Source organism: Carcharodon carcharias, chromosome 14 (assembly GCF_017639515.1).
Source record: "Carcharodon carcharias isolate sCarCar2 chromosome 14, sCarCar2.pri, whole genome shotgun sequence".
NCBI classification, from domain to species: Eukaryota; Metazoa; Chordata; class Chondrichthyes; order Lamniformes; family Lamnidae; genus Carcharodon; species Carcharodon carcharias.
In genome coordinates, this window is record NC_054480.1 from 7,647,871 (window position 1) to 7,675,697 (window position 27,827).

Below are 27,827 nucleotides of genomic sequence, written 5' to 3' on the forward strand. Positions count from 1 at the left end.
CTCTCATTTCAACAGGCCTATTAAGATTGAAGCTGCACACATCTGTTGTTGTGCCGCCCCAGCTTGTGGAAATTGCATATTTCAACTCTCATTGGCAGCCATAAAGCACGAGCCAATGCTCAGGCACCTCAACTATTTGGCGAACATCACCAACTACCAGCCCAAGAAACCAAGTTTTTCAGTTCGCATCTCCTGTGTCACTCGATTCCCAGAGGAAATTTCAAGAGCAATCGGACCACTGTCCTTACGAAGGCCAGCCCTCCTTTCAAGGTGCTTCATGGAGCAGTCCCACAGATTTAGAGGCACCCAGAGTGAACAGGAACAGAGAAGGTAACAAACGATGGACTATTTTTCTTGTTTCATTGAGTATGTGGTCCTTTAGCTTCCAAGACTCTAGAAACCTGACAACTGAACTATATTCTGTTATAACTAGGTGAGGAAGGGTAGGATAGCTCCCCTCTCTTTTCCCACTCCTCGTTTGACCACAACAGATTTTTTTGAAAGGGTTATACTTGCCAGTTCAGTAAGTTTTTAATGGTTTACATACTGTGATCATTAAAGACAGAGAGGTTTTCTTGAGTTTTAACAAAGAAAAGAGGATAGCTTTTATTGTAATTAACCTGGTCTGAGTAAAAATAATAAAATACACTTTGATTGTCACACACACCAACGCTCCAAGTTCACATATGCAAATAGATTACAGAGTGAGGAAGGATAGACTAAGAAAGTTATAGTACAATAAAAATTAAAGGGGTATACATTTGTGAAGGTTAGTGACTTGACTGGCTTCAGGCTGAATTTGGTGGTCCTGCTGCTCATCAAGGTGATTTGAAGATGTAGACGGACGATTTGTTGATTCTTCTGGAGACAGTAGTGCGGGGTTGAGTTTCTTAAAGAAGTCTCTATCTGCAGCAGCTGGGTAGTTACAAGAAGGAAACAGGGGTTGAAAGCTGCAAGTTGGGTTGGAGAGAGAGAGGAAGGAGGGACACCACTCGGTCTTCTTTCAGTGTCTTGGTGCTTGTTCTCGACTAGAGAAAGCAGATGCCTAAATACACAAAGGTGGGCTTGTCACAACATCACCCAATGATTCAAACATGGTTGTGGCTACTGTATTCCATTATAACTTGATTAGGTCATGTCTGAGAATCACCCTCTCAGCCAGGATCTCACTGTCCAAGTCAATAGGTTTAATGGTTCGCCTTTCACAGTTAAGTAACCCAGGTGATTGCCTTCATGCTTTGCTACTGGGGATAAGATATGTGGTTCACTCATATTCCCCTGAGGTTATTGTCTTTGATGAGTTTTTGTAGACATGAGGGGCGGAATTATCCCAGGTTTGTACTAAGTGCAATAGTGGGCAGGTAAAACGATATTTTACCCATCAGCCACAATGGCGGCTTCTCACACCATATTGTCCCAAACCTGCCATATTAATTATGCATTCCTGGGAAACACGCCATAGCGGGCGGGCTCTCATTTGCCCGCCACGCCATCACCTTGCTGCTTCACCACACTGGGAGCCATATTTGAAGTCCAGTCGCGTGCACACACACTGTTTCCAGCCCAGGACTGCTGCATGGAAGATAAGGCCCCAAAAGGCAAGAAGACTGCAGCCTAGGTTCAATGACGCGTCCTCAAGCACCTTTTGGGTGCAGTGGAGGCTCATCGTGATGTCCTCTACCCCCGCTTTGGCTGCAGGGTGGGCGGAATGTGACCAATCCAGCTTGGGAGGCGGTGGCAGTGGTAATCAGCACCAAATGCCCTTCTGAAGAGGACAGTCACCCACTGCTGCAAGAGGATGAATGATCTCCGTTCCACCAGGGTGTCACTCTTCTCATCACTCTCAACTCAAACACTCACAAACCCATTACACATCCACAGGGCTCTCACTCACTGCCAGTTCAAGGGACATCACCATTCACTCTCTCATACACACCTTCATTGTCCTCATCCTGTCCATGGGACAACTCACCAGCCACACTTGCCAGGCATACTTATCACCTGGCCTGGCAGGCATCCTGCTTACACTCTCTCCATCTCTATTCATGCAGGACAAGCTGGCACACAAAAGAGGGAAGATTTGCAGACAGGTGGAGTATTGCCTGAAATCAAGGTCCTCATGGACTTTGAAAACAGCCATCCAGCTGGCCGGCAAGGATCTGGACTGTTCCTGGGCTGACGGTGAGGCTGGCGATGCTCTACCAAGTGAGAATCCAGCAGTGCAACATTCACAGACAACCATGCTGTGAGTGAGGTCCTGTTTCACAGGCTACTGCCATGCACTAATTCTCTCTCCTTGCTTTCGCAGGCAGATCTGGGAAACAGCCAAGGAGTCCATGGCCTAGGGCCTCCAATCAAGCCCCGAGGGAAATACAGAAGAGAAATCCGCTGAAATCCTCCCTTAAGACCTATCACATAGCTCACCCACAACCTCCACCAGCGCAGAGCATACGAACAAGGAGCAGGAGTAGGAAAACTCTCGGCTGGTTGGAGTCATACCTAGCACAAAGGGGGGTGATTGTGATTGTTGGAGGTCAGTCATCTCAGCTCCAGGACATCATTGCAGAAGCTCCTCAGGGTAGTGTCCTCAGCCCAAATACCTTCAGCTGCTTCATCAATGACCTTCTTTCCATCATAAGGTCAGAAGTGGGGATGTTTATTGATGACTGCACAATGTTCAGCACCTTTCGCGACTCCTCAGATACTGAAGTAGTCCATGTCCAAATGCAGCAAGACCTGGACAATATCCAAGCTTGGGCTGACAAGTGGCAAGTAATATTTGCACTACACAAGTGTCAGGCAATGACCATCTCTGACAAGAGAGAATCCAACTATCGCTGAATTCCCCACTATCAATATCCTGGAGGTTACCATTGACCAGAAACTGAACTGACTAGCTATATAAACTTACTGCACTCCATTCTCTCAGGTCCAACCCTGACATTGTCATCAAACCCGCTGACAAGGGTGGTGCTGTTGTTGTCTGGCGCACTGACCTCTACCTCGCGGAGGCTGAGCGTCAACTCGCAGACACTTCCTCCTACCTCTCCCTGGACCATGACCCCACCACTGAACATCAAGCCATTGTTTCCAGGACTGTCACTGACCTCATCACCTCTGGGGATCTCCCTCCCACAGCTTCCAACCTGATAGTCTCCCAACCTCGGACGGCCCGCTTCTATCTCCTACCCAAAATCCACAAACAGAACTGCCCCGGTAGACCGATCGTCTCAGCTTGTTCCTGCCCCACAGAACTCATTTCTCGTTATCTTGACTCCCTTCTCTCTCCCCTTGTCCAGTCCCTTCCCACCTACATCAGTGATTCCTCTGACACCTTACGTCACATCAACAATTTCCAGTTCCCTGGCCCCAACCGCTTCCTCTTCACCATGGACGTCCAATCCCTCTACACCTCCATCCCCCACCAGGATGGTCTGAGGGCCCTTAGCTTCTTCCTCGAACAGAGGCCCGAACAATCCCCATCCACCACTACTCTCCTCCGTCTGGCTGAACTTGTTCTCACACTGAACAACTTCTCCTTCAACTCCTCTCACTTCCTCCAAATAAAAGGTGTGGCTATGGGTACCTGCATGGGCCCCAGCTATGCCTGTCTCTTTATGGGGTATGTGGAACATTCCTTGTTACAGTCCTACTCCGGCCCCCTTCCACAACTCTTTCTCCGGTACATCGATGATTACTTCGGTGCCGCTTCATGCTCTCGTCAGGACTTGGAAAAATTTATTAATTTTGCTTCCAATCTCCACCCCTCCATCATTTTCACGTGGTCCATCTCTGACACTTCCCTTCCCTTCCTTGACCTCTCTGTCTCAATCTCTGGTGATAGACTGTCCACCAATATCCATTACAAACCCACCGACTCCCACAGCTATCTCGACTACAGCTCCTCACACCCCGCTTCCTGTAAGGACTCCATCCCATTCTCTCAGTTCCTTCGCCTCCGTCGCATCTGTTCCGATGATGCTACATTCAAAAACAGTTCCTCCGACATGTCCTCCTTCTTCCTTAACCGAGGTTTTCCACCCACGGTCGTTGACAGGGCCCTCAACCGTGTCCGGCCCATCTCCCGCGCATCCGCCCTCACGCCTTCTCCTCCCTCCCAGAAACATGATAGGGTCCCCCTTGTCCTCACTTATCACCCCACCAGCCTCCGCATTCAAAGGATCATCCTCCGCCATTTCCGCCAACTCCAGCATGATGCCACCACCAAACACATCTTCCCTTCACCCCCCTTATCGGCATTCCGTAGGGATCGCTCCCTCCGTGACACCCTGGTCCACTCCTCCATCACCCCCTACTCCTCAGCCCCCTCCTATGGCACCACCCCATGCCCACGCAAAAGATGCAACACCTGCCCCTTCACTTCCTCTCTCCTCACCGTCCAAGGACCCAAACACTCCTTTCAAGTGAAGCAGCATTTCACTTGCATTTCCCCCAACTTAGTCTACTGCATTCGTTGCTCCCAATGTGGTCTCCTCTACATTGGAGAGACCAAACGTAAACTGGGCGACCGCTTTGCAGAACACCTGCGGTCTGTCCGCAAGAATGACCCAAACCTCCCTGTCGCTTGCCATTTCAACACTCCACCCTGCTCTCTTGCCCACATGTCTGTCCTTGGCTTGCTGCATTGTTCCAGTGAAGCCCAACGCAAACTGGAGGAACAACACCTCATCTTCCGACTAGGGACTTTACAGCCTTCCGGACTGAATATTGAATTCAACAACTTTAGGTCGTAAGCTCCCTCCCCCATCCCCACCCCCTTTCTGTTTCCCCCTTCCCTTTTTTTTCCAATAAATTATAAAGATTTTCCTTTTCCCACCTATTTCCATTATATAAATAAAAAAAAACCCCACTAGAGCTATACCTTGAGTGCCCTACCATCCATTCTTAATTAGCACATTCGTTTAGATAATATCACCAACTTTAATTTTAACACCTATGTGTTCTATTGTACTATTGTTGTTGACATCTTTTGATGATCTGCTTCTATCACTGCTTGTTTGTCCCTACAACCACACCCCCGGCCCCCCCTCCACCTCTTTGTCTCTCTATCTCTCCGCCCCCCACACACACACCTTAAACCAGTTTATATTTCAACTCTTTCTTGGACTCGAACGCAAGTTCTGTCGAAGGGTCATGTGGACTCGAAACGTCAACTCTTTTCTTCTCCGCCGATGCTGCCAGACCTGCTGAGATTTTCCAGGTAATTCTGTTTTTGTTTTAGCTATATAAATACTGTGGCTACAAGAACAGGTCAGAGGCTAGGAATCGAGCGACATGTAACTCACCTCCTGACTCTCCAAAGCCTGCCTACCATCTACATTCATGTGATGGAATACTCCCGACTTGTCTGGATGATTGCAATTCCCACGACACTCAAGAAGCTTGACACCATCCAGGACAAAGCAGTCTGCTTGATTGGTGCTACATCCACAAACATTCACTCCCTCCACCAACAACAAACAGGAGCAGCAGTGTGTACCATCTGCAAGATTCACTGCAGGAATTCACCAAGCCTCCTTAGACAGCATCTTCCAAACCCACGACCACTACCACCTAGAAGGGCAAAGGTAGCAGATAATGGGAACACCACCACCTGCAAGTTCCCGTCCAAGTCACTCACCATCCTGACTTGGAAATATATCTCCTTTCCTTCACTGTCGCTGGCTCAAAATCCTGGAACTCCCTTCCTAACAGCACTTTGGGTGTGCCTACACCACATGGACTGCAGCAGTTCAAGAAGGCAGCTCACCACCACCTACTCAAGGGCAACTAGGGATGGGCAAAAATGCTGGCCCAGCCAGCAAAGCCCACATCCCCTGAATGAATAAGAAAAACTCTCTCACATTCTCAAAAGTTTGTTCTTACTTCGGGTGATCAAATCCACTTGTCAAACAACATTTCTTTCCCCCTAGCAAATTTTACTAATGTTTTATTCGGTCTTTTTCTTTAAAGCCTGAAATCTTAACCGATATGCTTCAGGAAGAAGCTCGAAAACATTAAGAACCACAATTTTAGCTAACTCATAATCTGAGGATTGTTCTTCTGAAAGGCTGGAATACACATCCATAGTCCTCCCGGCCAAAACGCTTTGCAAAGTGATAGTCCATGTGTCCTTTAGCCACTTCAGTTTTGTAGCCACCTTTTCAAATAAAATTATATCTCTTAATTCAGTGAACTTAGGCACCTTTTGTTATATCAAATCTTGGATGGGACTTGATTCCTCATCCAAATTTCTAGACTCTCTTTCACTTTGTAATCTAAGTTTTTCCTCTAACCAGTTCAAGCTGTCTTGATTTCTTTCTCGCTCTGAAACTCAAGTTCAAGCTTTTGCATTTCCATTTCTTTTGATTTTTCTTTTTCTTCTTTTTCCAGTTCGAGTTTTTTCATCTGCAATTGAATTCTAGCCAACTCAAGTTGGGTTCTACCTGGATCAGGATCATCTTCTAATTCCAAATGCTGTGCTATTATACCAATTTTGTGAGTTTTCTTAGCCCCTGTGTCATGAAGCTATTAATGTATATATTATTGGAAAATGTTTTTCTTTTAAAATAGAAATTTAGTCTGTGGGTGTGTCTTTAATGGATTAAATCCAGCTCATCTGGGTGCTTTGATGTGTACTAGTTTTGTATGTAAGGGAGATAGCATGCATTTGCATTTTTTAAATAGAGCTTTCAAGAAGTGGGGTGAAAACTGACACCTATCCAGCAGATACCATGACATATGTTTATATTACTAATAAAATTGGTACTATTGTTAGAAGAGACTGAGAATTTACATTCAATGGGCAGTGGTAGGTATAACTACAGTAGTTTTTGGGTGTGCAGAGCAGAGGCAATGTGAGATCAAAAGGCAGCTGTAAGCCTCCAACTGGCTCCACAGGAACCAAAGTGAAAAGAACCTCATTTTGAATTCATAAGGTGAAAATGCTTTTCTGGTGTCTGGTTAAGTCTGTGGGTTGCTGTTGCCTTAATGGAGATTAGTTTGGGAATTTGTCAAAAGTTATGATAGTAGTAATTTATAGCCATGTGTATATATATCTTTAACCTGTGTAAATTAATAAAATGTTTCATTTAGTTTAATGTAAAACCTTGAGAACTGGTGGTCTGATTCCTGAATTTGGTGTCACATCTCAAACATAACACTTAAAAATATAGGTTATGACAGTTGTTTAAAGTTTCCCTCTGGGATTTTTAAATAACTCAGCCTTACCAACTGCATTGGTCATAACACCCTGTTCTTAGCTCTAACTCTGCTAATGAAATTTACCTATCCTTGGTTAACTGTTGCAAATCACTCAGAGATAAATCTTCCCTCACCAGAAAAGTCGTAGGAATTGAAAAAGTCATTCTGGTTTTCAAACAATATAGTAAAAATTACCATGAAACTCTTATCAACCTTAATCCCAGCAAATACCATCACTCGTATTTGTCTGTGGATTTTGAAATCCCGCAAGAGACCCGAATTTATATTATGATCCTTAACCAGATGCCTAGGTTCTTGGTACAATCTGCTTAGGAACTGTTACTAAAGTATAATAACTTTCGTAATACTTTTCTGGTTTGTTGTAAAGTAGGTTTATGGGTGTGAGAAGCCATTAAAGAGTAGAGAGAGAGAGAGGAAAGAGATCATTAAAGAGCACGGGGAGAGAGAGAGAGAGAGAGAGAGGAAAGACTATTAAAGAGCACGGAGAGAGAAAGATGTGAGAGACCATTAAAGTGCGCGGAGAGAGAGAGAGATGAAAAGCCATTAAAAAGAGTGGAGAGAGAGAGACCATTAAAGAGCACGAGAGGGAAAAGAATGCAGAGAGCAGCTGATTGGTGAGTAGGATTCGTGAATATTTCTAGACTATAAAGTAAAAAGTAAGGTCTTTAGTTTGTACTTAGGTCTCTAGTGTTTTCTTTCTCTTTATCTTAAAAATAGCTTGTTAAGTATAGGATCGATATTGGTGTAAAAAAATAATTACAATGAAGTGTAAAGAGCGGGTGATTCTTCAAATGTAAAGAGCAGGGATACTAGAGTAATTAACTAATAAATTAAATAAAATACGATAGCAATGGCAGGATGGGGGATGTATTGCTGCTGCAGCACGTGGGTCCTACTGTACACCAAGATTATCCAAAGCGAACACATCTGTAGTAAATGTTTGCAGCTCAAAGAACTTCGGGTCCGAGTTGAGGAGCTGGAGTCTGAGCTGCAAGGGATATGGGGAAAAGGCAGGAAAGTGGAACTGAAAATTATCAGATCAGCCATGATCTCATTGAATGGCGGAGCAGACTCGATGGGCCAAATGGTCTACTTCTACTTCTACATCTTATGGTGAGTGCAGACGGTTCTGTTTGTATGACTTAATTACATTTGGAGCCAGGTAAACTGCTTGCTTGAAATTATCAAAAGAAACTAGGTGTAGAAATGTACTTAAAATGTTAATGTGTAAACATTGATGCTCTCTTAGCATGTAAGGTGTGAAGAGAATTTGCATTTTTAGATAAGTGAAGGGATTGTTTGGATTTCAATGGGATGTTAGTGTGTTTACAACTAGCCAGATAAGCAAGCCTAAGGAGTGTGGTTATTTTTCCCAAAGGTTAATGATAATATTGGTAACATGAAAGTTTTTATATTATGGGAGAGATACAGTTCCAAAGACATATGGAACAATGAGATTTACATATTGAAGAGAGAGAAACATATACGGAGAATGATAGGGTATGTTGGGTGAAGGCCATGTAAGATCTAACAGGACTATGTGTAACAGCCTTGAAGAGGCCTCCAGCCATTTGTGCATAAGATTGCTGCGCCCAGTAACTAAAGTTGGAGAAAGCCATTTGGAATTCCACTCTCAAGTGGGTACTGTGTTAACTGCTGGTTCTTATTTAAATTTAAAACCTATTTTGGACTGTTGCTTTAAAGGGGGTGTAACTGGGAGTCAGGTTAATTAGGAATTTTAGGATTTGTTATAGTATTAAGTAATTCGAGTCTCATGTATGTACTTGAAATCTTTTATTTTGTTAATAAATATTTTAATTTAATTTTTAAAATCTCTAAAGGTCTTGGTGGACTCATTACTTCTGAATTCAGTACACACATCTTCTTATAATAAATACAAATTGCAAAATCGTTGTGATAGCGTGACCAAGTTTCCCTTGTGACGTGTGAGGGCACATATCACCTGCCATGACATAAACAGAACCAATAACTTTTTGTTTAAACTAGGCAAAGTTTGAGTTTCAAGACACTTTGCTAAGAGAATAAAGCCACAAGATTCCACGGACTTTGAACAAACAGAAATAAACTTTATCGTATTAGGTCTGAAAGATAGATCAATTTCTAAAATCTATCTTATACTCTAATATTCAGGGTTAATATGAGATACATGTGAATTAAGAGGCAAACTGCGGTCAAACACACCATACTGCACAATAAATGGCAGGTGCAATTAAGACAGATTCAACAGATCTCTTCACAATCCACCCAGGCATCAGTAAACACTGAGTCAGCCAATCTTGTCGAAGCTTTGTCTCTCTCACAAGGGATTCCAGTCTTCATCTTCAGAGATCTAAATTGGAATTCTCTCCAAATGTTGCTTTAGCTCAGACGGCCTCAAAGATGGCCTACCTTGCAAGGTTTCAATCTTGTCTTCCAAGACTCCATCCTGCTGGATTCCCAAATCTGTACTCCAGCACCAACTCACACGCAGAACTTCAGTCTTTTGACCACACCGAGAAGAATGCTACTGCTCCAAAGAGGCACCTTTCTTGCTAACGGCTCACAACATGAAATCACCAATCTTCTGCTGCCTTCTTCAATCACCAGAGTTTTTCCTGAGCCCTCGCTACTTAAAGTTTGCAAACCAAAGCCCTTTTTCTGCTTGGAGCCTCTTACTCAGCTCTGTTCTCTTTCTTCTTAACTGGGACCTCTCCTTGTCCCTTGTCTGGGGCTGCCTTTGGGACCTTGCCTTGTCCCCTGCCTGGGACTTCTTTTGGGGTCTTTCCCTGTCCCCTCCTCCAAACCCTGCCTGGGACACTTTTTAATTTTGGCGTCTGTTCCCGGGGTCACATGGCCATGTTTTTGCGTTGTTTACTTTTTCTTCACACAGGCCTAAGAACTCCAAATGCTGGGTTGCCCATGCACAGCCAGCTCCCAGTCCACGCCTGCGCGGAAACTCCCGAGTTTATGCTGGGAGTTGTAGTTCTGAGCCTTCCGACAATAAGGTAAGTCCGGATTTCTTGACACCATCTTTGGCTGTGAGCTCAAGTCACACTTTAGCCTCTTTTTTAAATAGTTCAATTTGGGTTTCCAGCCGGTAGATTTGAAATCATTATATGATATAAAGCATGTTTTCATGACAATTCTGATAAACATAGTCGCAATCTGACTGATATGTGACTCTGTCTAACAGCAAAAATTTGATTCTTCCTTGTTCAATTATAGCTGGACGTCAAATAGCGATCTCGTGAGAAACACCCAAACTCATACCCACTTCTGCAACCTTAACCAAACTCAATATTGTGTGGCTCTAAAAAGGGACAACATCAATTCACCACATGTGCCAAATGTTTTGGACTACACTGAACTAGATGAATAAAAACAGCAGACACATGGGGACACCATCTCCTGTAAGTTCCCCTCTGAATCACTCAACATCCTGACAAGGAACTATATCACCATTCCTTCATGTTGGGTGAAATATCTGGAATTCCCTCCCTAACGGTATTGTGGGTATACTTCCACAAGAGTGCTAGAGAAATTCCATCAGCAATGCCTCCATCGCATCCTCTGGATTCAAAGGGAAGATAGTCGAACAAGTGCTAGTGTTCTTCTTGAAGCCAGTTCCGCAAACATTCCAGCAAAATTCCTGTAAAATAAAATTGGGCAATGTCCAGATGGCCGCAAAGCGTCTCCTCGCCAGATCCTGTTTCCTCAACTCTGAAATGGTCAATGTTCTGGGAGGGGGGTTGCAAAGAAAATGCTGATACTCTGAAGCTCTCCTTGAAGCGCAGCAGCATTGACATTAATGATTGGAAGAAACTTGTTACCAACCATTCAAAATGGCGACAACTTATCCATCAAGCTGCACCCACGTTTTGCGTCACAATGTCTAACTGATGAGGCACAGCGGCAGCATGAAAGGAAAGAAAATGAAGCAAATCCTGCACTCTGGATCCCACTACTTGATCATACAGAATAACAGAAATATTTGATTATCAAAGTCATTGGTTTAACAGTCTTGTAAATAAACTTTGCAAAACACATCACCAAAAATAATTCTAAGAATTGGCAACTTTTCAGAAAAATATATTGATTAAATATAGCTTCATTGGTGGCCTTTTAAATTTAAGGTAGTCTTAATATCCACTGTGTTCTCTGTATTGCATCGTAACAGTTTATTTTGTGTATCCTCTAACAAACCTATCAAAATGACTTCCCAATGTGTAGAGTAAACTCAGTACAGCACACGCCCAAGTTTTCCTATCAAAGAAGATATGACTGACTTGTCGTTTAGAGAAAAGCCTGAGAATGCATCTTAGATTTTAACTCATAAAATTTTGTAAGAATTCAATATTCTAACACAATATCTAATTCTGGATTTTTTTTCTTAATTAAGCAGTCTGGTCAACTTTATACTTTAGTAGTTAAACACCTTGTGGCACAGTACTTTGCCACATAGATGAGGGAATCCCAGAATTAAACCACGCTTGATACTGAAAATGTATACTGGAGGCAAGGACAGGATCAGGCTCATTTGTGATGCTACAATCATTGCCGAGGTTCAAACATGAACAATGGTGGGGGACTGTGGTGGGGGACTGTGGTTCTGTCAATACCCATGGAACTACATCCTAGTGTCCTGTATCCTGTAGAGGCAGTCTTCAGAAGAGGAACAAATACTTAGATAAAATGTAACCTACCTTTTTTAGTGTATCACCGTGTTTTTCCTGAATATATTTGAGAAAGGCAGTGGTCCACTGTAAAGTTGTAGCTTTATCAGTCTCAGAATTGCAGAATGGAACAAGATAATTCAGCTCATCACAGCAAATACGGATTCTGCGCCTGCAAATACATTCACGTTTCAGTAAATCCTAACTATAATTACAAAAAAATACAACTATCAAGTACTTGATGCATTGCATCTCTCCTCTATTATTCATTGAATATACTACTTTTTTGTGACAGCTAATTATTTACTATGACAAACACATTTCAAAGCTATCGGATACTGATCAAAATACTGAGCATTTTAATCGATCAATAATACATTATGGGCAGAATTTTAAACTGATTGGGCGGGCATGCACCCGACCCAATCAGACGTGAAATGGCATGTGATGGCGTTGGGCGAGCATCTCTACATCATCCCGTGTTTGCATGATATTTTGGTCAGCAGGTGCGTGCAAGAATCGGAAGTGCGCCCACTGACAATTAAGAGGGCAATTAAATCCATTAATGGAGCAATTGACTCCGATTTTTCGTTGTCCGCCCAACCTTACAGTTGATGGACGGGCGAATCGGCCAGGCGGACTTCGCATTTTTCATGAAACCCGATCCAAGGGTGGAATGAAGTTTCCATTATCAAATAAAATAAAATCCTATGCACAGCATTTTTATCATCCATATGTTCAGATGCCTGACTGTGATGTTTGGACATTTGTTTCCTGATTTTAAATCTTTATTTCATGGTTTTCGGGTCTGCAGCTCCCTGAGGTAGCTTTCTGCATTTCCTAACCACACCCAGGCCCACCTGCCAAGCTGAAAATTTAGGCCTAGGAACCTAAAATTTAAATTGAATCAAAATCAACTCACTTCACTAATGCAATCACTTTTTTCATTGATCTATTAATACTCTGGTGATGTAACCAGTATGGGGTACAAATAACTTTTCTTTCCAATTGCGGCCTGTACACAATGTCACTGAATCACGAACTAGATTTTTGGCCATTGATTAACAATGGGTGGAATTCTGGCACAAATCCTTTTTGTGAGCCTCCTTAAGCAGGGAAAGAATAAGTCATGTTGGACCCTTCAGTGTCTACATCCGAAAAGTTTACACACTGCCAACTCCAATTTTTTGTTTATTTCAAATTTTTTTTATCATTAAGCCTCCTTAGCCTAGCTTAAATAACAGCTGTAATTTTTGAATTAAATTTCAAAGTTGCACTTAGCTCCAATTAACTTAAATGTTGTGTGGCATTAAGAAGGACATGTTATGTAACAATACAAACCCAATTGTAAGTTTGTTCATTCTTCCTTCATCTTATTAAATTTTCTGATCGGAATAAATATGGAGAGCAATACACAGAGGATGAAGCTAAAGCTTTAAGCAAACAACTGGGCAGACAAATTGCAAATGAATGTTTGCATTGAGAAATGTAAAATACTCCTTGAGAAAAATATGGATCATAAGTACAACAAATGAAACTGAAGTAGCACAGGAAAACTTAGATATAGACATGGGAGTAATAGCAGACCTATGACTTCCAAAGTTCACAGATAGTGGCAAGCAGATAAAAAGATAATGGGTGCGAAGATATATTCAGAATTATACAAGTACACAAAGCTTATACTGAGACTTGACAGTGCACTGGACAGTTCACAATGATAGAATTCCAAATTCTATAAGTAGCAGGAAGTAAAATTATACACATCCTAAGTACAATTTAAAAGCAGTTTGAAGCTTATAAACAGGCTGATTTAAATTCTTTGGCCTTTTTCCCTAGGTTTCCATTACTCATATGGAGACTGAGACATGAAGCAAAGATGAAATGCAACTAGTTGAGCAGAACATAATTTGCTCAGTACAATTTAGTCTGAATTTTAAATTAGACATCTATCAAAACCGCTATTCCTCTTATCCCATTCAAGACTTACCTGCGGTCTCTCTCCATTCGGTTATGTCTCTCTCTTCGCTGGCAGTTTAGTTCCTGCTGGTTCCCATGTGTAGGGCCAGGGGGAGTTGGATGTGTTGGTTGCCATTGCCCACCTTGAGCAACATTTGCATTTTGATTCTCTGCCATGTTAGTGAGATCACTAAGAACTTTGTGTTCTGTTTCTATGCTAGCTTGCCGTGAGCGACTGCGACAGCGTTTGTTTGCTACTTGCTTGCGTAAAGTTTCATCTGTGTTGAAAAAAACAATTATGGAACTTGTTTTCTTTCATACTATTCTCTTCAAATACTAATTATTAGTAAAACGGTGAAGTTCCCCTCCAAGCCACTCACCATCTTGACTTGAAGATATATCTCTGTTCTTTCACTGTCGCTGGGTCAAAATCCTGGAACTCCCTTACTAACAGCAGTGTGGGTGTACCTACACCACGTGGACTGCAGCAGTTCAAGAAGGCAGCTCACCACCACCTTCTCAAGGGCAATTAGGGATGGGCAATAAATGCTGGCCCACCCAACGAAGTCCACATCCCGTGAATGAATAAATTTAAATTTTTAAAAAATATAATGGAAATTACACTTCTCTGATGCTGAATGCCAAAGTAAAGTAAAGCCACTGTCTTCTTATACAAATATATTGCTCAAGGGTAAAAAATGGTAGGGTTTCCCATTATTTTCATTTGATAGAATGACTCAAATTAAAAAGTCCATGCTGACTGCATAACTACCAGTTGTTCATTTTTGGTGAAAACAAAGTCACCACAAACAAATACATTTTTAGCCTAGATTTTCAGAGCAGGATTGCCCGGTTTGTCAGTGCAAATCATGTAATTCTGATCAGAAAATTGGTTAGAATTTCACATCTTCTTGGAATAGGTGATTGAATGGGCACAATGATATTTCATCATTCTTTAGCTATTAGTTGAACTATAAATTGTACAATTAATCTAAAACAAAAAGTGCCACCAGCATCATTGCTGGCACCAATGAGAATTTGCCTGTCATCAGGATTTTGCAAGATGAAATGGGTGACTAGTGGTGACTAATGGACTGATCTCAGGCAATTCAGGTTACACATCAGCGTCTGTGATCAGGGATAAAATACTTTACTTTGGTAACTATTTAGTACATGTAAAGACTCCTACTCCCAAAAATAGTCAAGATAGGAAACCCAATGTACAACTAAGGTAAGTAAATAAATGGCTAACTATAATGGACTACTGCTTCTTTGAAAATGCAGTGTGTTTTGTTTTCTGTGCCATTGATGAAAGAAATCATGGCAGGCTAATCAAATGGACTGACTTCATCCATCAAGTTACCACATCCATGTCTGTAGATCTCTGCAGACCTACTTGACAATGTCTTCACAGGACCTGCATCATCAGAGAGCCAGATATTGAGTTATCCCATCTACAACAAGCACAATTTAGGCTACAGTGCAGATTTAGGTTGGTACACCCAGTGACAGGAATGGTTTTATGTGGCCTACAACTTGACATGTACTCCTTGCAAGCATGCTGCAACATTATTTTATGGAAATGATGCACTGGCATCAGAGAGGGTAACTTGTCCACAACTACCTGGTGCAGCACAACCTCTACTTCAACAAACATCAAAAAGCATAAAAGGTTTGAGTCACTGTAAGACCTCTTGTAAATCATTCAAATGTCATTGCACCCATATAGGAAATGAGGAACAAAACATTTTCCTACTTTGGAAGATCTAGGCCTTTGGCTCAAAGCAAGTAATTTTGGCTACTTTATCTTTTGGTTTACGCCCACAGCTCTTTTTATATTTATTGATAACAAAATGTCTCTCAATTTGAATAGCTTTGTTGCAGAAGCTACATTGTCATGCTGCAGAATTTGGTTGAGGTTACCAAAGAAACCTATGCATCTTGGCTATAAGAAACATTTGTCCATTGTAAACATTTGTATATCAAATACCCTGATACTTCTGTATAGTGTACTCTGCATCAACACCAGTATTTGAATTTAGCAAAACAAATGAACAGAATCCAAATGATAGCTTCCCCCTTATAAAGCTCATAAATAATGTTAGAGCCTCAATGCAACCTTAAGGGAACAAGGATATGAAACGGAAAAACTCAGCAGGTCTGGCAGCATCGGCGGAGAAGAAAAGAGTTGACGTTTCAAGTCCTCATGACCCTTCGACAGAACTTGAGTTCGAGTCCAAGAAAGAGTTGAAATATAAGCTGGTTTAAGGTGTGTGTGTGGGGGGTGGAGAGAGAGAGAGAGAGAGAGAAGTGGAGGGGCGTGGTGTGGTTGTAGGGAAAAACAAGCAGTGATAGAAGCAGATCATCAAAAGATGTCAACAACAATAGAACAAAAGAACACATAGGTGTTAAAGTTGGTGATATTATCTAAACAAATGTGCTAATTAAGAATGGATGGTAGGGCACTCAAGGTATAGCTCAAGTGGGGGTGGGGAGAGCATAAAAGATTTTAAAATATTTAAAAATAATGGAAATAGGTGGGAAAAGAAAAATCTATATAATTTATTGGAAAAAAAGGAAGGGGGAAACAGAAAGGGGGTGGGGATGGGGGAGGGAGCTCACGACCTAAAGTTGTTGAATTCAATACTCAGTCCGGAAGGCTGTAAAGTGCCTAGTCGGAAGATGAGGTGTTGTTCCTCCAGTTTGCGTTGGGCTTCACTGGAACAATGCAGCAAGCCAAGGACAGACATATGGGCAAGAGAGCAGGGTGGAGTGTTAAAATGGCAAGCGACAGGGAGGTTTGGGTCATTCTTGCGGACAGACCGCAGGTGTTCTGCAAAGCGGTCGCCCAGATTACGTTTGGTCTCTCCAATGTAGAGGAGACCACATTGGGAGCAATGAATGCAGTAGACTAAGTTGGGGGAAATGCAAGTGAAATGCTGCTTCACTTGAAAGGAGTGTTTGGGCCCTTGGACGGTGAGGAGAGAGGAAGTGAAGGGGCAGGTGTTGCATCTTTTGCGTGGGCATGGGGTGGTGCCATAGGAGGGGGTTGAGGAGTAGGGGCTGATGGAGGAGTGGACCAGGGTGTCCTGGAGGGAGCGATCCCTACGGAATGCCAATAGGGGGGGTGAAGGGAAGATGTGTTTGGTAGTGGCATCATGCTGGAGTTGGCGGAAATGGTGGAGGATGATCCTTTGAATGCGGAGGCTGGTGGGGTGATAAGTGAGGACAAGGGGGACCCTATCATGTCTCTGGGAGGGAGGAGAAGGCGTGAGGGCGGATGCGCGGGAGATGGGCCGAACACAGTTGAGGGCCCTGTCAACGACCGTGGGTGGAAAACCTCGGTTAAGGAAGAAGGAGGACATGTCAGAGGAACTGTTTTTGAAGGTAGCATCATCGGAACAGATGCGACGGAGGCGAAGGAACTGAGAGAATGGGATGGAGTCCTTACAGGAAGCGGGGTGTGAGGAGCTGTAGTCGAGGTAGCTGTGAGAGTCGGTGGGTTTGTAATGGATATTGGTGGACAGTCTATCATCAGAGATTGAGACAGAGAGGTCAAGGAAGGGAAGGGAAGTGTCAGAGATGGACCATGTGAAAATGATGGAGGGGTGGAGATTGGAAGCAAAATTAATAAATTTTTCCAAGTCCCGACGAGAGCATGAAGCGGCACCGAAATAATCATCGATGTACCGGAGAAAGAGTTGTGGAAGGGGGCCGGAGTAGGACTGAAACAAGGAACGTTCCACATACCCCATAAAGAGACAGGCATAGCTGGGGCCCATGCAGGTACCCATAGCCACACCTTTTATTTGGAGGAAGTGAGAGGAGTTGAAGGAGAAATTGTTCAGCGTGAGAACAAGTTCAGCCAGACGGAGGAGAATAGTGGTGGATGGGGATTGTTCAGGCCTCTGTTCGAGAAACTGCCCCGGCAGACCGATCGTCTCAGCTTGCTCCTGCCCCACAGAACTCATTTCTCGTTATCTTGACTCCCTTCTCTCTCCCCTTGTCCAGTCCCTTCCCACCTACATCCGTGATTCCTCTGACCCCTTACGTCACATCAACAATTTCCAGTTCCCTGGCCCCAACCGCTTCCTCTTCACCATGGACGTCCAATCCCTTTACACCTCCATCCCCCACCAGGATGGTCTGAGGGCCCTTAGCTTCTTCCTCGAACAGAGGCCCGAACAATCCCCATCCACCACTATTCTCCTCTGTCTGGCTGAACTTGTTCTCACGCTGAACAATTTCTCCTTCAACTCCTCTCACTTCCTCCAAATAAAAGGTGTGGCTATGGGTACCCGCATGGGCCCCAGCTATGCCTGTCTCTTTATGGGGTATGTGGAACGTTCCTTGTTTCAGTCCTACTCCGGCCCCCTTCCACAACTCTTTCTCCGGTACATCGATGATTACTTCGGTGCCGCTTCATGCTCTCGTCGGGACTTGGAAAAATTTATTAATTTTGCTTCCAATCTCCACCCCTCCATCATTTTCACGTGGTCCATCTCTGACACTTCCCTTCCCTTCCTTGACCTCTCTGTCTCAATCTCTGGTGATAGACTGTCCACCAATATCCATTACAAACCCAACGACTCCCACAGCTACCTCGACTACAGCTCCTCACACCCCGCTTCCTGTAAGGACTCCATCCCATTCTCTCAGTTCCTTCGCCTCCGTCGCATCTGTTCCGATGATGCTACCTTCAAAAACAGTTCCTCTGACATGTCCTCCTTCTTCCTTAACCGAGGTTTTCCACCCACGGTCGTTGACAGGGCCCTCAACTGTGTCCGGCCCATCTCCCGCGCATCCGCCCTCACGCCTTCTCCTCCCTCCCAGAAACATGATAGGGTCCCCCTTGTCCTCACTTATTACCCCACCAGCCTCCGCATTCAAAGGATCATCCTCCGCCATTTCCGCCAACTCCAGCATGATGCCACCACCAAACACATCTTCCCTTCACCTCCCCTATCGGCATTCCGTAGGGATTGCTCCCTCCGGGACACCCTAGTCCACTCCTCCATCAGCCCCTACTCCTCAACCCCCTCCTATGGCACCACCCCATGCCCACGCAAAAGATGCAACACCTGCCCCTTCACTTCCTCTCTCGTCACCGTCCAAGGGCCCAAATACTCCTTTCAAGTGAAGCAGCATTTCACTTGCATTTCCCCCAACTTAGTCTACTGCATTCGTTGCTTCCAATGTGGTCTCCTCTACATTGGAGAGACCAAACGTAAACTGGGCGACCGCTTTGCAGAACACCTGCGGTCTGTCCGCAAGAATGACCCAAACCTCCCTGTCGCTTGCCATTTTAACACTCCACCCTGCTCTCTTGCCCACATCTGTCCTTGGCTTGCTGCATTGTTCCAGTGAAGCCCAACGCAAACTGGAGGAACAACACCTCATCTTCCGACTAGGCACTTTACAGCCTTCCAGACTGAATATTGAATTCAACAACTTTAGGTCGTGAGCTCCCTCCTCCATCCCCACCCCCTTTCTGTTTCCCCCTTCCTTTTTTTTCCCAATAAATTATATAGATTTTTCTTTTCCCACCTATTTCCATTATTTTTAAATATTTTAAAATCTTTTATGCTCTTCCCACCCCCACTAGAGCTATACCTTGAGTGCCCTACCATCCATTCTTAATTAGCACATTTGTTTAGATAATATCACCAACTTTAACACCTATGTGTTCTTTTGTTCTATTGTTGTTGACATCTTTTGATGATCTGCGTCTATCACTGCTTGTTTGTCCCTATAACCACACCCCCCCCTCCACTTCTCTCTCTCTCCGCCCCCCCCACACACACCTTAAACCAGCTTATATTTCAACTCTTTCTTGGACTCGAACTCAAGTTCTGTCGAAGGGTCATGAGGACTTGAAATGTCAACTCTCTTCTTCTCCGCCGATGCTGCCAGACCTGCTGAGTTTTTCCAGGTAATTCTGTTTTTGTTTTGGATTTCCAGCATCCGCAGTTTTTTTGTTTTTATAAGGATATGAAACGATTTTTTGCAAATAGTAAAGTTACTTCATGAGAAGATGGAATTTAGTTAAGCTATTAAATTAACCACTGCTATTGCAGTAAAAAGTTGATATATCATTGGCAAAAACACACACCTTGGTTAAATAGCTAATTTTACCTAAATCTAGCAGAACTTGTCTGTCAGGATAAGTACAGTAAATACAGTCCAGGTTTTGATATTCCATATATAAAAAGAAGAGTAGTTAAAGTAAACATTGGTCCCTTAAAGGCTTAGAAAGGAGAAATTATCATGGGAAATGAGGAAATGCAGGGACCTTGAAGAAATATTTTGTATGAGATGATTCACTTTGGATGTAGAATAGAAAGCAGAATATTTTTTAAAAGGCGTCAGAATTGTAAAATTTAATTTTCAGAGGGACTAGGATGTACTAGTACAAGGAACACAGAAAGGTAGCATGCAGGAACAATGAACATTTTGGAAGACAAATGGCATGTTGACTTTATTGCAATGGGGTTCGAGTACAAGAATAAGGAACTCTTGCTGCAGTTATACAGGGCTTTATCCAGGCCTTACCATGAGGTTAGAGTGATTGCCCTTGACATCAAGGTAGCATTCGACCCAGTGTGGGGTCATGGAGCCCTCGCAAAACTGGAGTCAATGGGAATCAGAGGGAAAACTCTTCGCAGATTGGAGTCAAAGCTAGCATAAAGGAAGATGGTTGTGGTTGTTGGAGGTCAATAATCTCAGTTTCAGAGCATCAATGCAGGAGTTCCTCTGGGTTGTGTGCTAGGCCCAACCATCTTCGGCTGCATCTTCAATGAACTTCCTTCCATCATAAGGTCAGAAGTGGGGATGTTCATTGATGATTGCACAATGTTCAGCACCATTTGCGGCTCCTCATATACTGAAGCTGTCCATGTCCAAATTCGCAACACACACATGCCAGGCAATGAGCATCTCCAACATGAGAGAATCTAACCATTGTCACATCACATTCAATGGCATTACCATTTCTGAATCCCCTGCTATCAACATCCTGGGGGTTACCATTGATCAGAAACTGAACTGGACTAGCCATATAAATACTGTGGTTACAAGAGCAGGTCAGGGGCTACGAATCCTGTGGCAAGTAACTCACCTCCTGACTCCCCACAGCCTGTCCACCATCTACAAAGCACAAGTCAGGAGTGTGATGAAATACTCCCCACTTGCCTGGATGAGTGCAGCTCCAACAACACTCAAGAAGCTTGACACCATCCAAGAAAAAGCAGCCTAACCCTAACCTCTTCCACAAACATTCATTCTTTCCACCACTGACAATGGCAGCAGTGTGTACCATCTACAAGATAACAGCAGAAACTCACCAAGGCTTCCTAGGCAGTACCTTCCAAGCCCACGACTGCTACCATCCAGAAGGACAAGGGCAGCAGGTACTGTCACTGGGTCAAAATCCTGGAACTCCTTCCCTAACAGCACTGTGGGTGTACCTACACCACATGGACTGACTGCAGCAATTCAAGACAGATCACTACCACCTTCTCAAGGTCAGTTAGGGATGGGCAATAAATGCTCACCTAGCCAACGACTCCCACATCATGTGAATGAATAAAAATACCTGACGTACTGTGCGCAATTTTGGTTTCAATATTTAAGGAAGGATATATTTGCATTGGAGGCAGTGCAGCAAATGTTCATTCGATTAGTACCTGGGATGAAAGGGTTGTCCTATGATAAGAGGCTGAGTAAATTGGTTCTATACTTTCTGGAGTTTAGAACATGAGAGGTGATCTCATTGAAACATACAAGATTCTAAAGGGGTTTGATAGAGCAGACACTATGATTCCCCTTGGCTGGGGAATCTAGAACTGGAGGGCACAGTTGCAGGATGAGGGGCCGATCATTTAGGACTGAGGTGAGGAGAAATTTCTTCACTCAAAAGGTTGTGAGTTTTTGGAATTCTCTACCCCAGAAGGTTGTGGCTGCTCCATATATTTAAGGCTGAGATATACAGATTTTTGTTCTCTCAGGAAATCAAAGCATTTGGGGAGAGGGTGGGAAAATGGAGTTAAGGCTGATGATCAGTCATGATTACATTGAGTGCCAGAGTAGGCTTGAAGGGCCATATGATCTACTCCTGTTCCTATTTATATTCTTATTCAGATGAATTATGAAGAATAAGTTTAATCCCACTTAGTTAATTTTCTCCTTTCCTCTCTTGAAGACACTGAAGCTAGCTTTGGTCCACAGATGTGCCCAGCCCTCAAGTACCTTATATAAGCGCCCAATTTTCTTGTGTGATCCTGAACAATGACTGTCATCAGATCATTCAATTTTGGTGGTATTGGCCAAAGCAGATGATATTGTCATCCAATGAAAAAGCATGCATCCTTTCCAACAACAGGAACTGGATGTGTCCTTCCAATGGCCCCAGGGCCAAATATAATGATGCTGCAGCTGAGAGGACCCAACTCATGAAAAGTAGGGATTGAACCAGGAAGCGTCTTCTCTTCTCAGCTTCATGCAGCAATACAATTACCAGCTGAGCCATCATGGAATTTAGTGGGAAATAGTTGTTTTTCCTTAACATCTACCATCAATAGAAAGAAAACGGTCCCAGCTTATTTATATCTGTAACCGCTAAATATCGATAAAATATTATCTTTACCTTCTACCTTAATCCAGACTTGCTCAGGCAAAGGTTTGTTTCTGTTGCAGTTACTCAGTGCCTGTCTGGCGGATTGGAGTTCTTGCTGGAAACATAAAGAGAATGCTCTTGGCAGGGCAAGCTCTTGAGGGCTGGCAGATTCTAGCATATGTGCCTGGTTTCCTGTACCCTATTAAAGCCAATCAGAGGAAACAGTTAAGTGTCTACACATTAAACTAATAGCCAATAATGCATTACCAATTAATACAGTGCTTTAGCATATATAGTTTACTGTAAGCCACAACACATGGTTAATCTGAAGTCATAGCATTAGAATTCAAATAGTACTTATAAGCACCTTTCAATTTTTAAATGCCTGAATTTTAAGACTGTATGTAACATTACAAAGTAAAAATAAACATAGATAGCATTGAGTTTATAATGAATTAGCAAACATCTATGAAGGTGACCATAATCAACTGAAGGATCCTTTTTCAAAAAACAAAATGGTGATGGAGTTGGGAGAATTCCCATACATGCTACACATAGTCATCTAGTGGCCAGTATAGATGATAATTAACAGTCAAATTCAAAAGGGAAATGCTGACATAGCAATTTATAATGGTCAATGTTGACACAAAAGCATGACTTCAATCAAGTAAGCCGTATGGAAATTTTATCAGGCAGCATCTGAAAGAGTAAGACAGCTTAATATTTCTGGCTGCCAATGTAATAATTAATGTGTCCAAGGCCCAACAATCTTCAGCTGCTTCATCAATGACCATCCCTTCATCATAAGGTCAGAAGTGGGGATGTTCACTGATGATTCACAGTATTCAGTACCATTCACAACCCTTCAGCTGCTGAGCACTCTATGTCCATATGCAGCAAGACCTGGACAACATTCAAGCTTGAGCTGTTGACTTGCAAGTGCTGGGCAATGACTATCTCCAGCAAGAAAGAACATAACCGTCTCCCATTGATGTTCAATGGCATTACCATCACCGAGTCCTCCACTATCAATATCCTAAGGATTATCATCGACCAGAATCTTAACTGGACAAACCATAAAGATACTAGGGCTATAAGAGCAGGTTAGAAGCTGGAAATTCTAGGCGAATAATTTACCTCCTGACACCCCAAAGTCTGTCCACCATCTACAAGCACGTCAGGAGTGTGCTAGAATGCTCTCCATTTGTGTGGATGAATGCACCTCCACTAACACTCAAGAAGCTTGACACTATCCAAGACAAAGCAGCCTCCTTGATCAGCACGCCATCTACCACCTTAAACATTCACTTCTACCACCAGCAGCACACAGGGGCTGCAATGTGTACCATGCATAAGATGAAGTGCAGCAACTCACTAAAGTACTTTCAACAACACTTTTCAAACCGCCAACCTTGACCACCTAGGACAAAGGCAGCAAGCTTGGGAACATCACCACCTGCAAGTTCTTCTCTAAGTCACATACCATCCTGATTTGAAACTATATCCCTTTTCCTTCACTGTCGCTAGATTAAAAAGCTGGAATTCCCTAACAGCATTTGGGTATACCAAAACATGGATTGCAGCGGTTCAAGAAGGCAGCTCACCAACACCTTCTCAAGGGTCATTAGGGATGGGCAATAAATATTGGTTTTGGCAGTGAGTTCACATCCTATGAATTAAAAAAATATGTGGACATAATAATATGGAGATCGGCATAGTTTACATTGAAGCTTTCAATTGACTGTGTAAGCAATGTAAGAATTTTAATCATATATATGTATAAATTAAAGAGGAATGTAACTCTATGTGGAAATGCTGTATCTCATTAAAGTTCTCCTTGGTCTTTGATTTAAAAAAAAAGTTAAAATTCACTTAACAAGATCAGCCATGGAGCATTGTAAACATCCATTAAGTAAACAACTGGCTATGATTTTGTCAATAGTGTGTCATTCCCGACGTTGTAACTGAGCGCCACTTCCGCTTTCTCTCTTTTTACCTTTTCCCATGCGATTATAGTTAAAATTCTAGCCAGTGGCATGCATGCAAAACATGTGTGATCTAGTGGCAGGGGAAGCTTTTCAGTGGTAAAACCCACCAACTGACAACGCTAAATTTACAGGCAGGCTATTACAGGCTCGGCATCACAGCCACAACTGTCCTGCCCAACTCCATTGGCATTAACATAAGGTTTGAGAGCACAAAGATGGCACAGGGTTTTTCAAAATTAAGTTTCACTTGTTAATATTCCATGTTACTTTGGTTTCACTGTATTCATGTGTGCATCATCGTTATTTGTTGAGATTAGCTTACTCAGAGTTAAACATACAGGGACGCCTCATGGCTGGCACGCATTATAGTTACATAGGAGTTACAAAGGAGTTATTTCCTTTAACCTGGAAGAAACAATGTTGTGCTTTTTTTCATTCTCTCTTTATTGAATGTTCATGCTAGTGTCCAGTGTTACACTCACCACTGTGAGGTATGGCTGAACTTGCAGGCTCAGCTGGCCCTCCTTTTTACACATTGCAAAGTTTGGCAGCACTCTCAGTGGGAGTAATTGAAATATTGAAGGTGAAGTGAAAGCCCTGTAAAGATTTTCGACACGCTGCTGACTTTATTGCTGCATCTCAACCCACCATCAGGAAATCAAAATTTTGCATCTTGTCTAATTAAGTCACACCTCACGCCACATTTCCCACTCTTGTGGGCTCCATAAAAATCCCCCCAGTATGTGGGGCAAGCAAAATGGTCTCTTATCAGGCAGGTAAAGTTCTTTCTGAGGCATCTGCTCCACAGCAGAGAATGTCATGTTTACAAATTCATTAGAGGCTATTTTGAACCAACTTTTATATATATTTAGCCTGAATTTTTGCTGAGGATTTGCATAGAACACATTTTACCAGGTTTATATAAGAAATACGATTGCTTGCAATAAGATGCTTTGTACTGCCCATTCAAAGAGAACCAATAAATATAACTACTGATCCTGCAAAGGCAGTATTTTGAAGAATACTATATTTAATGTTTTATGTGAATGGACCTAACTTCTACTGGTGGTGAACTTTATCTTACCTACATAATTAGGCAACTTTCTTACCTGAGTTTGACTGGAGCTAGTACTGCCAGTTGGTGTACATGAATTCGGTGTGTACAAAGGGTATGCAAACTGTAGAGCAGAAGGAGCCCCAGCCTTGCTCTTGACTAAAGTAGCACATTTGTTTTGCTGTGGATGGAGAGGTATCCCCATCAGCTCTGAAGGATGCCGGATCAAAGCAACCAAACTACAGATCAACGAAGGGAAAACAGATCATAAATACATCTGTATACTTCTATCATGTGTAACTGTTTGTGTTGCCTATGTAAGCAAAAGTACAAGTTATCTTATGCCTATGGTTCTCACAATTTTAAATCTGTAAATTTTTTGAACAATATTAACAAACCAAGACAATATCTTCAATTAAACAGTGCAAAACTTGTTAGTGATATGAAAAAATATTCATGAGATATGTTTATTTGTGTCGTTTGTGACAAGTAAAAGCTAAAAACTGTAGTATTCCACCAACTTGATTAAAGCTACAGATGACAATAGTGTACAAATATTTGCCAGGAGTCTTGGAATACAGCTGAACTCGATTCTGCGCCTACAACTCCAAGAATTTTCCAAAAAACCAAGATCCTAAAGAAAGGAAACCAAAGCTAAGGGCAGAACTCTTATACAAAGGGCAACCTATTACTATAAATGCTATAAACTTTTTTTTGCAAATATTTAAGACATCAGTATTTAATTAAATTAAGATGCATTACTGTTGTTGGTTAGAAGTATAAATTTAATGTACAACAAAATTTTAAAAAATGGTTTCCTGCAATTCCTAAGGCACCAAAACCTTGCTTTAGTTAGTAGAAATGCACTGGGTACTTGGATAGTTAAATTTATATTGAATCAGCTGTTTAGATTTTATCAAGTTTCAAAAGGAAGTGAATACATTGTTTTTTTTCTGAAACATTAATTTTATTTATGCAAATATTGCATTGGTGGTACATTTATTGGAGCGGATCTAATTTGTCTAACTTGACAAATTCTGCACGTGATATTAAACCCTGGTCAGTGCATGCCTCGTTCAATAAAAGTGTTGAAAAATTTAAGAACTTCCATTTCTAAAAAGTTTCATCTGTAAATGTTTGATAAGGGTATGGAGTTCTGCAAATGCAGAAAAAATACCCAATAAAATAAAGCAATGAGGTTTATTGTTATTGCAGATTAAAATTTATTGTGCCCCTGCTTGGCATGGTACCATACCAGTCAGAGAGCTATATAGTTGAAACCAGTTTTATGGAGACTACCTGTTTCCAATAATAAGTCAATGTTAATTCTAATTCATCAGACCTAAATCTTTAATGAAACCAAATCAAAAGGAGCTTATGGATGGGTTTCACTGTTTAATTCTTAACTATTTTCTGAATTCCATGTAGATGGAAAAGCTCTATGATGATTAGTTGAGAAACACACTTGTTAAATGTAACTCCAGAATCTTGTAACTCCTGTCGGTCCTGGTTTTCATTTTGGACTGCATTAAATCTGTCTTCCAGGCGAACTCTGGGTCCAGTTTTGCATCTCGACTCTTGTCCGGTCATCGAGTTATCCCCTGAGTTCTTCTCTTTGTCTGAATTAGCCGCTGTGTCCCTATTTTTCAGTGTTATTCCATTAGGTCGGGTGTTTTCCGCAGAAGAATTTTGTGAGAATTTATCCACACTTTGCAAACTACTACTGCTGTTAACGGGTAACGGAGGGTCATTCAGAAGCATCATTTTTAACTCTTGGAAATCAATGTGCCCTAAACATTGACTGCTGCCCATGTAGTGAGAATCTGAGGTTGGGTTCGTTGAACTGGTAACTGGGTACAGGTTTTGGTTGGCAGAGCTAGCTGTTGAATAAGGAACTTGGTTAACCGAGCTGGTTGTTGGAAATGAAGCCTGGCTGGTAGAATTGGCAGACGGGTACAAAGAAGGATTCAAACGAGTCTCCAGTTCACCTTCCCCTGGCTGGGACTCCATGTGTGAGTAAAGGATGTGCTGTAATTGGGTGTATTCAACCTCACTCATGTCCACGAGGCTAAGATCAGAGTTAGTAAAGTTCAGTCCTGGCTCCGTAAAGGGGCACTCGGAGGTACAAGTGGTGGGGGTCGGCTCCGTGGACCTGGAATCATGAGATGGGGAAGGGGGCGGCTCTGGTGTGGCCTCAGAAGAAAGCATCATCAAGTTAGAAGTAAAAAAATATAAAAATTAACGTCCTCACATCTACAATAATTTAGGGCAGAGAGAAAAAAAAAATAAAAGGAGCCCTACACTTTGGCCATGCTACC

The 27,827-nt window shown here is 42.5% G+C and overlaps 1 protein-coding gene across 2 annotated transcripts; it reads right to left on the minus strand.

The window, feature by feature from the left end:
• Positions 1 to 781: 781 nt before the first annotated feature.
• Positions 782 to 27,827, minus strand: LOC121287291 (transcription factor-like 5 protein). 2 transcript variants are annotated; one of them, XM_041205029.1, is made up of 6 exons: positions 26,975 to 27,827; positions 25,565 to 25,748; positions 22,498 to 22,666; positions 13,885 to 14,131; positions 11,928 to 12,069; positions 782 to 1,045 (listed from the first exon to the last, which is right to left on the minus strand). In XM_041205029.1, exons 1-6 carry the CDS (start codon positions 27,718 to 27,720, stop codon positions 1,004 to 1,006), a joined length of 1,530 nt encoding a protein of 509 aa, XP_041060963.1. In that variant the 5' UTR covers positions 27,721 to 27,827; the 3' UTR covers positions 782 to 1,003. The 2 variants fall into 2 exon arrangements, with proteins under 2 accessions (XP_041060963.1, XP_041060962.1); XM_041205028.1 differs by lacking the exon at positions 782 to 1,045 and adding an exon at positions 10,723 to 10,873.